The 16830-nt window shown below is 34.3% G+C and overlaps 1 protein-coding gene across 1 annotated transcript in view; it reads left to right on the forward strand.

The window, feature by feature from the left end:
• Window positions 1-16830, forward strand: part of CFAP47 (cilia and flagella associated protein 47) — a 259734-nt gene that overhangs the window by 66894 nt on the left and 176010 nt on the right. The window contains exons 34-37 of the mRNA XM_041487933.1: window positions 9560-9657; window positions 10489-10605; window positions 14381-14515; window positions 15008-15120. Coding sequence (XP_041343867.1) covers window positions 9560-9657; window positions 10489-10605; window positions 14381-14515; window positions 15008-15120 — 463 coding nt within the window. The remainder of the gene's footprint in view (window positions 1-9559; window positions 9658-10488; window positions 10606-14380; window positions 14516-15007; window positions 15121-16830) is intronic.

The following is a 16830-nucleotide window of genomic DNA, read 5'->3' on the forward strand; positions in this document are numbered from 1 at the left end:
ATCTGCTTAAGAGGGAAGAGAAATTCTAATCTATTGCCAACGTAGGTGTGTCTGGCAATCTTAGGCATAGGTGACATCTTGCAAGATTCTTACTTCCATTTAGGAAAGTTTTGGGATTAATGCATTCTATTCACTTCACTGTTAGTGAACTTGGGGGTTTTGTGATTTTAATTTTTCTATTTTCTAATTTTGATATCAATTCAGTATGACATCTGAGTTAAAATGTTATGGGAGGAGATATTTTAGTGTGTGATTACAGACCTTCAAAAAATTGTATGAGAGTTAATTAGAATTCTTGTTTTAAAACTGATTTTGTAGAATTTTTATTTAAGGTTTTTTCTGACATCATAGGAATTCAGTAGTATATTTTTTTCTTTCCTAAGTTTTAATGAATTTTTCTTTGTCCTTTGTCCCCTCTCCTTTTTTTTCCCCAGTTTTAGGAAGGATATTTAGGGAGTCCATTGATTTTTGCTTCTCAGTTTAATAGTTCTCAGAGAAAACTGAGAAACTAGAGTTAAAGAATACTTCCACCCTTTGCAGAGTAGAAGGGAAGAATTAATGTAATTTTTTTTTCATTTAGAATCACTGCAAAACAGTATTTTCCAAAATAATGACTTTTACTTTTTACAGTTAATAAAAGGCTGAATTAAAGAAGAAGAAAAGACTATTTAATGAACTGCTATCATGATTATAAAAAGTCTGACTTGAAACAAAAGGAAAAAGAGAACATTATTATTGAGTGTTAAATCCTGGAAAATATTTCCTGGAAAATATTTCCTGAAATATAAATTGCTAAGTTTTAAACCATTTTTTTTGTGCTATATTTCTTGATCTGCACAGCAGAACGTAATAATGAAACGTAAGATGTAAATATGGAGTCCAATAAATAGGCTTTTCAGTCCTGCTTGCCTTTCTTTGTTGATTTGAACACTCTGTGTTTGTTTCCTATACCTGAAAAACCCACAAGGTCATATCAGAGTTTTATTTAACAAAAAAGAGAAAAATAACTATTTTCTGAGTTTAAAGTCCACATACCATTGAGAAGTAAGCAGAACTTCATGTTTCATTTAACTTTTTAGATTTTTGTGTGGTATAAAAATTGTTTTGTACTATTTATACTGTCTGGCATTATGCAGCTTCGGGTAAATAAAAATGTGAAGAAGGGTAATCCTTGGAATTGTATATTGAAAGCATTCAAAGGGTTCATATTTCAAAACCTGCCAAAAAGACCTTAAAAAAAGAAAGTAAAGCCTAAACTCTTAGGCCTATGTATATTTTGTACATGTTTGTGTGTACATATATGCATACATGTACATATCTATGTGTGTTTGTAGACATGTATGTTTATATGAAAAAATGCATATATGTATAAAAATATATGCTGGTCCTTAAAACCAGAATTTTCTAAAGAAATAATCAGACAAATGCTTAGAAAGAAATTTCACTTACTTGCAGTACACTGTGAGATGTCTAAACAGCAATTCTGCTTTTAACCAAACAAGGAACTTGGCGGTGTTGTATGTTAATTGGAATAAATAAGCATTCTGTTTTTTTGTGTAATTAATGCCACTTCTGCAATGCATGGGAAATATATATTTTGAGTGTGGTATAGCTGAGAATTTAGTAATACAACATCAGATTTTTTTTGAGGAGAAAACATATTTCAGCCTGTGAAGTTTGGGAAAGATTCTGTTAATTTATTTTAAGTATCAAACAATAAATTTCATTCAGTGCAGTATTCAACTTTTGTTTTACTAAATAACAAAACACAGGTATTATAGTAATCATTGTGAAGCCAGCCTAAAAGCCAGAAAAGCTGTAAAAAAAAAGAATTGCTGTGATTTGTAGCATTTTAAATCTAAATGATCTCTAAGTGAAATGCCATGGTGTGAGGTCCCACCCTTAAGGTGAAAGGAGCACCCAAGATTCATAAAAACTCATGACTGAAAGGAATGACAAAAGTCAGGGGCTGCAAACCTCACAAAGTTTTAGTAGTAAATCACACACTTGCCATGCAAGTTGATATGTTAGTCCCAGACCTACTTTGTAAGGATGTGACAGTGGGTTTTGGATAAAGAGGTGAGATGAAAAGAAAAGGAGAAAAAAATAAATGAAGGAGGGAAAGCAAGAGGTCACCAGCCCTGGTTCCAGCACTGGTCCAGCTGTTGGGATGTTCAGGGTCCTGGGGGGGCCACATGGGCTTGGTGGGACTTCCTCACCCTGGGGAAGTGAGGTGAGGTTTTCTGTTGAAGGCCAAAGAAATGGAGACTGATATAAAGTAATGCTGCTCTTATGTGATACATAAAATCCTCAGAAATTTGTCAATTGAAGATATTGTTTAGGATAAGAATCAGTGAAAATAAAACTGCATAGAGAGTGAAAGACTATAGGAAATTTTTTTTTTAGGAGCAGAAAGATGAATGTGCATGCCTCAGGGCAAAGTGTTCTGCAACAGATGGAAATAAATGAGACATATCCCCAGCATCTCTGTTTTACTGTTCTTGCCCTATGTGGTGCTTCTTGAACTTTTTCTGCTTAGAAATATGAATTGACAGTGGTATTAAATGGATCTGTCAGTGATATTTCAAGCATTCTTAGATGAATAATTATCAGTTTTGATGAGCAAGAGTTGTATCCTGCATTCTGCCTGAAGTATGAACAGTAATTTTTCTTTCATCTCTAATAAAATTAGACTTGTTTGCCATGTTAAGATAAATGCAGCTACACATACTATATGTTCTGAAGGCAGATAAGTTATCAATCTCTTAATCTTTAGTTTTAAGTAATAAATAATAGCCTTTTCAAAAGTTATTCAAAGGCATATTTCATCTCATCTTTCTTATGCTCTGGATTGTATACTTCAGTACTATCATTTCAAAGCTTGTTCTGGTTCTAATGTTAGCATGTGCAGGCAAGGTTATTGCTACATATTTCTTCTGTAAATGTTTGTATTATTCAGTGCCAGGTTTAAGCTACAGAAACAGGACTATAGGTATTATTATAGCTATAGATTAGTTCCACCTCCAGAGATTTTCAGATTCCAGAGTAAGAATTTGCTGTATAATAATATGAATTATTATTACTGCACTAGTTTACACTGAAAGGACGTACTGTGATATATTAAAGATCAATGTAGCTCAGTATTCTACCTTCAACAGAAGTTGCTTAGAGATGAGTAACACTGCAAATGTACAGAAATGCTTTATGCACACTCTGAGACTTCCTGAAATTCAGGACTTCTTCAGGTGGAGGTGGCACTCCTGTAATGCTGTACTAGATTTCCACTCTGCAAATTTAATTGTATTTTCAGCCTATGCAGACTTGTAGTATTACAGTATTCTGAAGCACTAAGTAAATTTAAAATCTCTATTATGTGTAGAATACTTTGTTTTGAGTTTACTGCTTAATACTGTGACTTGGTTCTTCATTTGCTGACAAATTTGTGTATTCCACTAAACTATTTAACAACATCTAGTTCCTACTCTTGGTGTCCTGCCTACTTATACAGACTGCGGTCATAGCACCATTCCATTGCTACTCTTAGTAGCATAGTCTAATTTATTCATTTCTTATAAAGCCCTGTTTCATGCCTCTAATCACAAAAGGCCATCAGTTCCAAGATTTTTGTGAGAATGTGTATTGTTTATTTGAAAATTCTCATATAATAGTAGCCTAGCTCTGTATATTTTTTCCTCTGTTTTTCAGTAACTCAGAATTTGAAAATTTTGCTTGTGGCTATGTAACAGAAGATTTATCATTGGTATTTCTTGTGCCTCCTTAGATATAAGGATTTTTCATGTGATGGCAAGAATTTAATTTTTTTATTATTTGTGAAAACAGCATAACAAGCTTCACGAGAAATACAGTACTTTATTTAAAGATTTATTGTAGTTCTTACTTTTTTCATATAAAATAGTTTTGAAACTTAGTAGATTCAACAAAAATTTGATCCTTTAAGTGTTTTAATCCTTGGTATAAGACCAGTTTTTACACTGTTCAGTGTCAGAGTGGTGACACAGGTTATTCTTATCCAGATAATTCCAATCCATCATCTTTCTGCCTATCCAGATGATGGATCAGTTAATAAAAGTGAAACTTTAAAAGAACCCACAGTAAATCCCAGAAATGGAGAATTAGACCAGAAATAATCTGCTTTGTTCTCATGTACAAAGACTAATCTGAATATACCTTTAGTATACTAAACAGGTATTTGCTGTTGTAAAAATCTCTGAAAAAGGAGATTCCACTTAATGCAATATCTGCCAGAATTTCCCACTCTTTTCCACTTGAAAGAGTTTCCTATTGTCTAACATGAAAACATCTAACATTTCTGTAGCATGGGAAATTTTGGGTTAAGTCCATCCTTTCTCTTTTAAAATGTGATGTGTAATGGATATTTGCTTTTCTAGTAACTTTATACATATTTGCAGATTACAGTTTCCAGTTTCTCTCTCTCCCCCTTCTTTCCATTCTTTCAGTCTTTCAGTGTACTCAGCTCAGGGATTTTTGTTGTAAACCCTTTTAGTTGCCCCTTCTCTTGAAGTTTGGTGCCATTGCTTGTTTCTGTACCAGGTGAGACTTTACTGGATATGAACACAAGTGAAAAGATCAGTCTGTGTGCCTAAGATTCAACTCTCCTGTTAATGCATGCTAGCACAGTATTTGCTTTTCCTGCCACAGTATTGGATTTACTGTTTTCTCCAGATTCTTTTCTACAGAAGTTCTCTCTATCCAGTTTTCCATTTCACACTTGCGTAATGAATTATTCTTAATTAATTGTAGTATGCTGCAAGCATCATTATTGGATTTCATCCCATTTGTTTCAGATCATTACTCCAGTTGTTCAAGAGTTTAAATTATAGTCCTTTCCTCATGAATACTTGCAATTTTTCTTCCCAAAGCAAATTCTTTAATCTGTTTTATATTATCTCCAGATGGGAGTAAGATAATTTTGTGCAATTTTTAAAAATTGCATATGAAAATATTGGAAAGTACTCAGTCTAGGATTTTTGTTGTGGACAGCTGATAGCAGTCAGGGTTACTGTTATTCAGTGATGTTTCTGCTTCACTTTATAGGACCTTTTTCCTAGAACGCATTTTCATTGCTTTTCTATGACAAAGAATGTAATCAAAATTTTACTGAAGTTAAAATTTGTAGTATTTTTTTCTTGGTCTGTTGTATCATTTACATATCAAAGAAATTTTTAAAAAAATTGACCTGGAGGAGTTTATTGTGACTGTTGCTTGAGATTCTGACAACAAATAAGTGGTTTGTCATTTTTGTGCACAGTTGTTATAGGTACTCCCTTGATTATCTCAGTATGGAAAATAGTTTTCAAATCCCACAAATAATCTTGAGTCTTTAAATATAATAATAAATATAAACAAATATTTAATCTTGGTGGGTGTGGTTTGTTTTGTTTTGTTTTGTTTTTGTGTGTGAAAACTAGAATATGGGAAAAAAAACATTGGAAAACCTTATAGACTTTCTATTGATTCATCAGCATAAGAACATCAAGTTTTAAAAACCTCAATGAATCTGGACTTTGAAAGAAATTTTTAAAATGTGGTGAATAATTAGAGTGCCATGGAAAAACTCTGCTGCTTCTATGTAGAAATGCTTCATGAATGAAGCAAGCAGTGTGTCTTCAGGAGTTGGCTTAACCTGTCACAACAAAGATGGAGACAATGCTGTAATGCTTGGTTGCTACATGCATGCAACATGATACCAGTACATGTTAAAAAAAAAAACCAAACAAACAACCAAGAAACCTATTAAAAGTAAATGCATTCAAGAGTTAAGTTGGTCCCAAATTACTGAAATGACTGCATGCTGCTTCCTTAAGTGCTGAGTGGAATCAAGTGAAACAGGGCCACTCTCATCCCTTGCAGAGGCCTTTTGCAGTATAGTTTTAGGTTTCTATAACCATAACAAGTGTTTGGCTGCACATCCACTGAAAGCTAACTCTGCTTAGTTATTTTCTTTTACTGAGTATTTTCACCTCTGGCTGTGGGAGAGTACAAAACAACCTGTGGTGGGTCAGGATCCTGGGCGTGTTATAGAACCAGCTGTTGCCCCGTTTGATAATTTTACATATCCAGTTGCTTCCCGCAGCACTCTGTTCACATTCTCTCAGGGAGGCCAGGGAGGCCACTGGAACCTCAGGGAGAAGTAAATTCCTGCTCTGCTGCTGCTCAGAGACACCAATCCCATGTCTGTCCAAAGTCCCTGGACATCCAGTGACATTTGTTTCTATGCACCTCTCTGATCTTCAGAACCTTCTCCCACTTCCAAAATCTTTCCTCCAATTATGAATTTTTTTCACCTTCTTTCCAGTCCCCCGTTGTCTTATCAAGACCATGCATTCTTTTTGGAAATGCTTCTTTTTTGCCTCTTCTTCTTTTCATAACTCCAAGTCCCCAGTATTCCCAATCTCATTAGTCTATGTGCAGAGCACAGTTCATTATCTGCCTAATTGGGGCTTCTGTCTCACTCCTCTTCATTAATGGGAGATTTAGAATGTGCCATTTCAGTCTTGGTGTTATCAAAATTTGCAGCCAGCCCTTTTGGGGTGCAGCTAGCAAGTAGCAGGAATCTGTCTCAATTCAGAAGTGAAAGTTTGGACAATTTTCTCTCCCCCTGCCCCAGTCACACAGAGTTGTTTGCTACCTCTTACCATTTATCTTTGAAACTATTTTTGGCCAGGTTTTTAGCATTACATTGGATGAAAATCTTTATCTTAAAGCTCCACTTGATTTTTTTTTTTTGGCAAGAAATGTCAATACAAATGAAATTCAATATATTTACATGCTTAAAGGTATCCTGAGCAATAATTCTGATTTCTATTGTTTATTTCTACTAAAATTGACTAATTCTATTTAAAAACTTAATTACTGTAGAGTGGTTAGCTGGCAGATGTTCTGCTAGATTTGATGTAATTAGGAAAAATACATTATGTTTTCTGACTAATTTATTCACAAGCCTTTAAGTAGGTTGATTGATAGTAGAAGGATTAACTGAAAAACAACAAAAATGCTTATAGAAGTATTTAATTAGCTAAGATGGGAAAATATTCCACTTAATTTTTTTTTCCTTTATGTACCCATTTACGCAACTGTAAAGCTATAGTTCAATAAATGGTGTTTTAGACAGTAGTCCCACCGTGTTTCATTCCCACTGACACATTTATGTGGCTGCATGGCAAAACTGGATTGGGTGATCCAGATTAAACAGTAAATGAATTTTTCATTCTCTTATTTTTAAGCCAGCTTTGTTCCCCAGCTACTTTGTTGGCACACAGACAATTCTAGCAACATGAAAGCAAGGATTAGTGAGAACACAACAAAGTACAAAAGTGCTGTTTGTGGTGTCCCTGGCCATGGCAGGGGTTTGGAGCTTGACAATCTTTAATGTCCCTTCCAACCCAAACCATTCTGTGATTCTGCTTAAGTGTGCTCAAGTAATATTCCCACCAGAAGACTAAAAGCAGCAAATAGTATATTTAAAATAAAATATAAAGTAGGATAAAAAATAAAGTTACTTTTTTTTAATCAAAGCATATTGTTTAATGAGTTTCCATAATCATGTTCAGCAAATCAATCTAGATTACTAACCAGAAGAATAATTCAATATTGGACTTACTAAAGCAGAAATCTAGATTACTAACCAGAAGAATAATTCAATATTGGACTTACTAAAGCAGAAATAGTTATTATTAAAAAGTTAAAAATTTGAACATGGTGATTTATTAAAAATGCTGATATTACGTGCTGAGAGTGAGTCTGAACTCTATTAATGAAAAAAGAAGGCAGTTTATTGATTTTCACAGGTCCCAAATATGATCAATAAAATTATGAATTTATGCTAGAAAGACTAACTTTTTAGCAAGAAAGTATGCTTTCAAAAATGTATCTTGTTATTTTTAAAGAATTTGTGTTTGCGATGACTACATTAAGTATTTTTTAAATGACTGCAAGCAGGTTACCAAGAAGATGGGATGAAACAAATGTCTCTTACTGTAAATATTTGTAAAATCGATGTCTGAATTGAGTTAAAATTAATAATGTTACAATTGAGGCCCATATTACTATAATCTCTTTCTGTCATAAATAACAGGTAAATGTTATATATCCAGTCAGTTATATATCCTCCATCTTTGGTACCTTCCAATATGGCATTTTCAAGACTTGAATGTTGAGTTTTCTGCTTGAAAAAGTTCTTTCAATTAAACATTAAGAAAAAAATAGTTTTGACACAGTGTGATTAATGCAAGTTTTAATTTTGTTTTCAAAACTTAAAGAAAATTGAATATTCATGCAAATACTCTTTTAAATACTGTTGGATGTTTTTAAAATATATTTAGTGAAAATATATTTAATGAATATTTAAAATAACATTACCTAAATTGATTCACAGCATGAATAGGAAAAAATAAGGGATTTTGGGCCAAGGCTAAACATCACCACACTGAATGAGTGGCAAACTAAATGTCACAGACTTAAGCTCAGATAGATTTACAGACATTTGTTTTTAAGTTTGTGCAGCATCTGCTCCTGTTTTTTCTCACTAAAACTGTATAAGTATACTGAAGTATCTGCAAGTTGATGTGAAGTGACAGACATTTAAAAGTTTTTTGATGATACCTCAACTGTAGTCTATAAATGTCTGCTCTTTTTCTGCATAATGACTGATTTTCCTTAGGATCTGGTACAGGGGTTTATTGTGGGTTGAACTAATTCAAGTGTAATAGTGAAATGGAACCTATATAATTTGTCCCATATCAAAAAGCTTGATCTCAGTCTGTCTGAAAACCTTGCCATTGGCTGAAATCCAAAGTGTTTCCTAAATCTGGGAGCTTGGACCTGAGACAGTAAAGTTGTGTAAATGCTGTGTTAAATATTTTAAGATATGGATGCTTCAAATAAACAATTATAAATAAACTACATTTAGTGTCTTAATAATCAGTTTTATTTTAATAAAAAAAACCATTAGAAATGTAAATAAATTATCTAACTTTCTGAGGCACTGGGGTTTACAGCAGGTGTAGAAGTGGTGATTTGTGTTGTTAACAACTGAGTTGTTAGCTCTCATTTATATTGCATTCATGCCAAATAATTCAATATGACCTTAAAGAAAATCAATTACCTTTCCTTTTTTTGTCTTAAGCATTTCAACTTTCAAGGATTTCTGCATATTTTCATGAGGTTCAGCAGAACTATTAATGTTAAGCCTATAGTAATAAAAAATTTACATATTTAGGCTCCTAATCTGTGAGGTTAAATTCAGATTATTTGTTTTCCATTCTGCTGTGATGAATACTCTTACATGCTGCAGCAGAGTGAATAATAGTTGCAATATTCTAGGTGAGATTTTTCAAGTTTTCAAGCAACAGCTCTGAAATAGAAATATGCCGGTGAAATTCTGCATGTGAATGGATGCTTCCTTTTTATGTTATTTCCTCTATTCAGTGATTTCAAATAGTTACCATATCTATCCAGAACAAAACAGGCATATTGGGGAGAAGAGAGTCTCATGAATCTTGTTTTGTCTTTTAATCAGGTGGAATACCACCCATGAGATGGATAGTGAATTTTGACCAAGATCTTCTGGATGGTCTGGTGTTGGCAGCACAGATGGCAGCTTATTGTCCATATTTGGTAAGAAGGTTTTTTAATATTGTGTAAATTTTATGCAGTTCCTTAATGTCAGTGTGTTTGTTTTTGCGATGCTGAGGAGTGCATTGAGGGCTGGCACTGGGGTGTGGCTGTGGTGGGAGCTGCAGCTGGAGCTCTGGGTGCTGGGAGCCCGAGGAGAGAGACCTGGCACTGCACAACAAAGGTCTGGGGACCTGGGGCACAGCCAGGTGACCAGAGGGACACGACAGGAGCTGGGGATCCAGCAGGAACACCCCAGACTTGGAAACACTCAGGCTGAGGTGTGGAAAAGCCCAGGGTTTCTTCAGTGTGGGGTCCCTCCTCAGAGGCACCAGCTCGAGGTGTTCTTCTGATTTTGCACTTGGATTAAATTATTTTAAGAGTCCAAATGGCTGAGACTCTGCTGTGGGAATCCTGGGGTCGAGACATTAAGGAAACCCTGTCTGAGCGTGTCAGGGTGGGGTGTCAAGCAGGGCATCCATCACTCACTGCAGCTTCCCACTGCAAGGGCCCTTTAGTCCCAGCTCAGATGGCTGTCAGTGGCTCCTGGGTGCTTGGACAGGGAAGTTTCCCCAACAGCAACTCTTGGCCTATGGGATCTTTAAAAAGAAAAAAAAAAACCCACCCCAACATTTACGAATTCATGGGGGATTATTTCTGTATTAGTTTTTTGTTGGTTTTTTTTTTTTTTTTTTTTTTTTTTATATTGGGTGTATTCTTAACAGGAAATTTCAGTTCCACATTTAGATCTTATTGATTGCTGAATGAGCAAAAATACTAAATCAGTAATTTTGCCTAGTGGAAGACTGAGTTTGATTTCTCTGTCTTGTCTAGATTCCCACTCACTTCATAAAGATGTATACTAATCCAAGAACTCATGAACAGTTTCTGCACAATGCCTTGCTACTTGTGAAGGCTCTGCATACTATCAATCTGGATATGGACATAAAGGTAGGTGATTTTATACTAGCAGTTCATATATATATATATATGTATATATTAATATTTTTATTTTGATTTTTTTGTATAGTAGTGTTGCACATCCAGTTAAAGTGAGTTTGTAGTAAAACAGTTCTGTTTCAGGATGTGTTACTATATGATGGAAACCAAAATACTGCTTCATATTAATAGACTTAATTAGAAGTAATTTCCATAATTCCTTGCTTTGTAGAATCACACATGCACAACTAGCTGAACATAAATTAATTCAGTTCAGATTTTAGCATCCTAAATCACACAGTGAAAGCTCAAATGGAATTCATTATTACTACTGGAAGGCAATTTAGAAAAATATGTTTAAGAGCAAACATCATGTACTTAACCATAAAAATAAATGGTGAAAAAATTATACGGGTGTCTAGGGACAGTTAGATTCATCTAACCATGAAGGCCCCTGAGGGTGCTGTGCCAGGTTTGGTGCATGCAGAAGTCAGCAGCTTTGGATGCTGGTGAGAGTAGCACTCACTCGAAACCAGCAGCTTCTGGTGACCTGTTTTTAGGGAGGAATGCGATGTTGATAATTGTTGATAATTTCTTCAATCAAGGATCTTCTTGGGATCTCCTTTATATGTTTAGTAAACATGCTTTACATCTCTGTGGTTTTTATTGACCTATGGCTTCAAATTTTCTATATATAGTGACATTACATAGGTTAGATATCGTTCCTTTCTTTTTGTTGTCCCCAAGGCCAGTTTTCTCCTGCTTCTAGTCTGCATTTCTTTAACTGTCCATTTGTGAGTTATTTACATCTCTGGTAGCATATTGGGTTGTCTGGAAGAGCAGAAGATGCAGTAGAATAGACAAAGTATTCGAAAGTGTAGGAGGAGACTTTCCAAAGGAATTAATGGCATTAGGAATCAATGGTAGAGCTTATTTTTGTAAACAAAGTAGTATAAAAAGATGCTTAATTACAACTTTTTTCCCTTTTTCCATATGGTTGTGTTATGATTACAGGGAAAAATTAACTCTGTTATTTCCATTTGTATCAGCTGCTGTCTTGCTGTTGTTTCCTGATACAGATCACTCTGTTAGAAATGAATTTTCTATAATAGGCTCAACAAAGGAAATCTACTGCTTCCCATACTTGTGACTGGCAGGAAGCAAAAAAATCATGTTGGTATAACCCTCAAAACAAAGGTATATTCTGCCTCAGCTTTTATTAAGAATAACATGCAGTTCAGCATATGAAGGCAGAGGCTTGATGCCAGTATGAAAAGGGTGTTGAACACTTCAGATGTGGAAAGAGAATTCTAGGATATTCTCACTAATGTACCTGTTTTAAGACTGAATTGTCTACAGTACATGGGACGATCCATTTACTTCTGTGCAGAGTAACAATTTAAACAAAGGTACACAGTCAGTCAGTACCAGAAAAAGGAACAGATCTTGCAACTTCAAGGTCTGTATTTTAGTTCAAAGGGTACATTTTACATAGATTTATTGAAATTCATATATACTTTTCTAAGGCTATTGTAGAAACTTCTGAACTATCTTGTAGTGCAGTGATAAAAATACATTAATCCTTTTGCTGAAACCCCTTAATTTGGGAATTTTCTGATAATCTTGTCTGAAATTTAGCAGGCTAAAATGTTCCAATAGCATTGGCAAAGTTCTTGACTCAGGCAGTCACTGGTTTTGAACTCTCAGGACATTTGTATTAATTAACAGCACAAGCTGAGATGTGTTAGGTCTGGAAAAGCTGGTATTTTCAATCTAAAAATCTAAGAATCTGTAATAATAAAGGAGTTCAACTGTCTGCAAGTCTTCAGCTTCAGGTTTAAGTGACATTTTTAATGGAGTTCAAGGTTTTGAAATCCTTTTAAGGATTAAAGTGTAGATTTAAGATGGAATTCTTTGGGCAGGAAGTGATTTCCACTCTCTAATCATGATTTACAATTCAACTGTAGAGTATTAGTGGTGGCTTTCTATGAGTTTTTAATTTTTGTTTGATATTTTAAAGTTTTAAAATGCTTCGATTTGAAGGAGACCCAGCTGAAAGCCTAAAATAAAGTATTAGAAGATAGGATGGTAGATAGCAGCAACATGGAGGGAATATGTGTGACAAAGAGATTAGGATAGAAGGTGCAGTGACTGGGAATAGCCAGTAAAGGAAATTTGTGTCGGATTTGATTATTTATTATTATTATTAATTTATAATTATTGCTGTTGTTTGCTAACACCTATTTTTAAAGCGAATAATATTTACTGACTGTGAATTTTCTGATGAACCATGTTAAGAAATGCCCTTTTTTAAATTTAGCTCTTAGAGAAGTAGATAAATGGCACAAATGGAGTTTTATGAATTCATCACAGGATAGAATTGTATTTTCTGAGGGAATAAATTCTGATCTAAGTGGAAATAGGTAGAAAGAAGTAGGTGGCAGAAGAAAGTCTTCAACAGATAATCTACTCTGGCATCTTTTATATCTTAAATGAAAATGCAGGAGGAGCGAAAAGTAGGGGTGTAAAGCCACAGCCATATTGGAATAATGGTAAACATTCAGTAGCTATTACTGAGATAAATGAATGGATAATTCACAATACTTTTCAGTTTACTGAAAAGTACTTTTACTTTTCGGAATACTTTTCAGGTTTAAAGCTTTAGGCACAGAAGAAACTTTTTTACTTTGCATGTGAATGCATCCTAAAGTTCGAACCTTCAACCAGTGGTGATGGAATTAAATAGAAATACGAGATGAGATGTATGATTACATCAGTGCATGAAAAGTATAGGAAATTAATATTAAGAATTACAAGGACAAAATTTATCTAGGAAGCCATGGAGAGTTGCAGGGGAACTTCAGATCAGTGGCCAGTTATGTACTCACTCTTTTGGAAGGTTGGAGGAGGAGCTGTGTGAGAGCTGCTGGGAGTAGCATGAGCTGCTTGGCTGGGCACAGGGCAAGAGAACTTTACCTTGAAAACTTTAAATAAACTTTAACTTGCAAATAAAAATTTACTTAGATGGTTAAGATGATAAATATGTCTATACATCTCTCTTGCAACACTAAGGACAGTCCAGAAGAGTAAGTGTTTTTTTTCCTCTCTTTTTCATACCTTATGGCAGATAATTTTACCACTCTCCTCAGTGACTTACTCAAATTGCTGAGGTCTAAAGCTGGACATGTTTTGCTGCTGCCACTCAAACTCATGTCTGTAAATCAAATATTTAACCTGCAGGAATAATTTATACCTTTTACAATTCAATTTACAAAAGTATAAAAGTATCTGCAATAGAAAGAACTATATTGTTGCTATTTGGAAGGCGAAGTTAACTTTGTAAACTCCTACTGTATGCAGGAGTATTTGGGATGGTATTTTACGTAAACTAAAAGATTTAAATTTTTTTTAAAGATAGTAAAGATAGAAAGTATGTTTTTGCAGACAGTAAAGTTTCCATGCTTTTTCTGTTATGCTGCATTTAATAAAATTAGCATTTGTTTCTGCTGAACCTTTGGGAAAAAAAGTTGAGCTTGATTTTTACCCTAGGTTTATCACCAGAGTGTGTCAGTGGTTTTCATTAATTAGAGGGTTTTTTGTGTGGTGACAAGATTCATATTATTCATACTATTCATATTAGCCATGAGAATAATCCAGTTATTGCAGGTTAGATTAAAAATATTTCTATAATAAGAATGAACTTAAAATTTATTTTTCTTCTTCTTCCTATTTTTTTTGTTTGTTTTTGGGGTTTTTTTGTTTTGTTTTGTTTTGTTTTTGTTTGTAGGCCACTGATATCTGTGATCCAAATCCTGTCATGATGCTTATTTTGTGTGTCCACCTGTATGACCTTCTCCCTCACTACTTACCCAAGAACACTATAGAATTTTCAGGTGCTCTCCATGCAACTATTGTGAAGCAGGTATTGATGCCATTGAATTTAGATTCATAGTAATTCAAGGTTAGAACACTGTGTGTATGTGTGTTTATGTTACGTATAAGCTCCAACAAAGAAGTAATAGGTTTCTTTTCATTTGGCTAGTAAATACAGAAGATGAAACTGTGCATTTTCTGTTTTTATTCTCTTCATTATTGGGATTTCACTTCTGTTTTTTTCCCTATGCTTGAAAGCACAACAAAAAATCTACAAATTTGACAAATCTGAGATCAAAGAGAGGAATAAGATTTACATGCATAGGAGTACAGTGTACACTGTATTCTCAAAAATGAAGTTTGGATAGTCCATGGGAAATCTACACTCCTTTGGAAGGAAAATTATCTACCTGGTTATTTGAAGTACTTTTTTATTTTGTGATACCCTTGGTTTGTATTTTGGAATTTACCTATAGAACACACCTATTATAGTCTAAAAATGAGTAAAAATAGGCTGATCTTGCTGCTTTTGTTGTGGTAGGTGCATCTGAAGAACCCGAGCAATAACACTTTGTCCTACACCGCTGTTCTTGTGGGAAGAGATGCTCATGATTTCTCCTTACCTAAAGGAAACACTGTTACCATTCCTTCTACGTAAGTAATGAAATGTTTGTGTTATTGTTTGTAGCATTACAGAAATAGAAATTTACTAATTTAGGAGTGGTGGAACACTAGAAATGTGTTTAATTACAAACAAGGCAAAATTAGGGGGTATAAGGGTCAGGTTTTTCTCCTTAACCTGAAACAAATCTAGAGTAATATTTCATTGAGACTCTTGCAGCTGGGCTCAGTAGAACTTTAAGAGCAGTGTATAAACCTTCAGATCATTATGAGTCTTTTGTCTCCAATATATATTTTTTTTCCTATGTATCAGAACTTCATTCACGTTTTGTACATCAATGCATCAATGTAGAAGCATGAGCAAGTAGATTTCTTTTCTTCTGAAGTTGCAGATTTTGGCTCTTAATTTAAGCATGACTGGGAATTAAAGAGACCATGACACAGGTTTGAGTAGAATTACACTGCATCTTTTTGCCCCCATCCTTCCTGCATGGCAAGATGGATGTGATGTAGTTACTTGTTCATCTTACATGTCTGAGAGACATCTAGGGATTTGAGAGATTTAATTTTGGGAAAACATTACATTATATTTTCTGCTACCAGAAATATTCACTATATATCACCATCTCATTTCACCAAGTGTATTTTTCACTAAGTACATTTTGCTCTTTCTGTGCTATGCAGCTTTATGAATCAATACAGGAATTTCATAAATCCCTGTTTAACTTGTGAAGACAAGAGGGATGTAATGGTGACTCTGGCTGTCAGTTAACATTTTTTAAGTTTATCTGCAAGATAACCATTTACAGATAAAATGGATTAGAGATTGTAAAAGGAAAAATAAAGGTCAAGATTTGTATGAAGGTAAACCGTGAAGGAGGAAAAAAATTCCAATATAGATGGTCAAATTCAAGAAGATTCAACATAAATACAGTGCTCTTTAAGGACCATCAATATGTCAGTGTTAAATTACATGCCTATTATAAATATATGCAAAGGAAACCACAAATAATGCTATGTTTTCAGCAAGCTGTGAGGCTGATTTGATTCCATTTTCTTTGCAATTACTTCAAATACGAGTTATCATATAAATGTAATCTTTGGAAATACCATGTGTTTCTATGAAAGGTCAACACCATGGCTGTTTTTCACTTCACCTTTAAAATTAAACACCCAGAACAAGCCACAAAGCAAAATCAAGACAGAAGAAAATGTGCAAAACCTTGTTGTTGAGCTGCTTGGCATTGTATATAGAAACAAATATTTGAAAAATTGCATAGAAATAAAAACCTGTGGAAATGCCAGTCACACACAGTAACCTCTGCAGAGTTTATAATAATGTCATGATCATTAAATGAAAAATAGGTTCTTTGAAATTAATAGCTTTCTTAATATTCTGGTGCAAGTGTTTAAAAAACTCCAAGAATTGGCAAGACTATGGGAGTCTTGCAGGTTCTTTATGTTAGATCATAACATAGGTGTGTAGGTGTGTTTGGAAATTATAGTAACTTGAATAATATTCTGAGTGCTTTATGTTGCATGTGGATTCATATAATCAATTCTTGATCTGAGATTCTCACTCTCCCGTGCACTGCACTGTGCCATGTAGACTCGCAGTTCACAACAGGAATAGCATAAACCCCCAAAGTTATGGAACAATTCCATGAGGTGAATTTGCCCTCACTTTACATTGACCACAACATGGATTAATAGAGATAAAAATGAAGCTACTTGGTGGTTTTG

The sequence above is a fragment of the Pyrgilauda ruficollis genome, unplaced genomic scaffold (genome assembly GCF_017590135.1).
Source record: "Pyrgilauda ruficollis isolate IOZ18807 unplaced genomic scaffold, ASM1759013v1 scaffold85, whole genome shotgun sequence".
Taxonomy (NCBI): domain Eukaryota; kingdom Metazoa; phylum Chordata; class Aves; order Passeriformes; family Passeridae; genus Pyrgilauda; species Pyrgilauda ruficollis.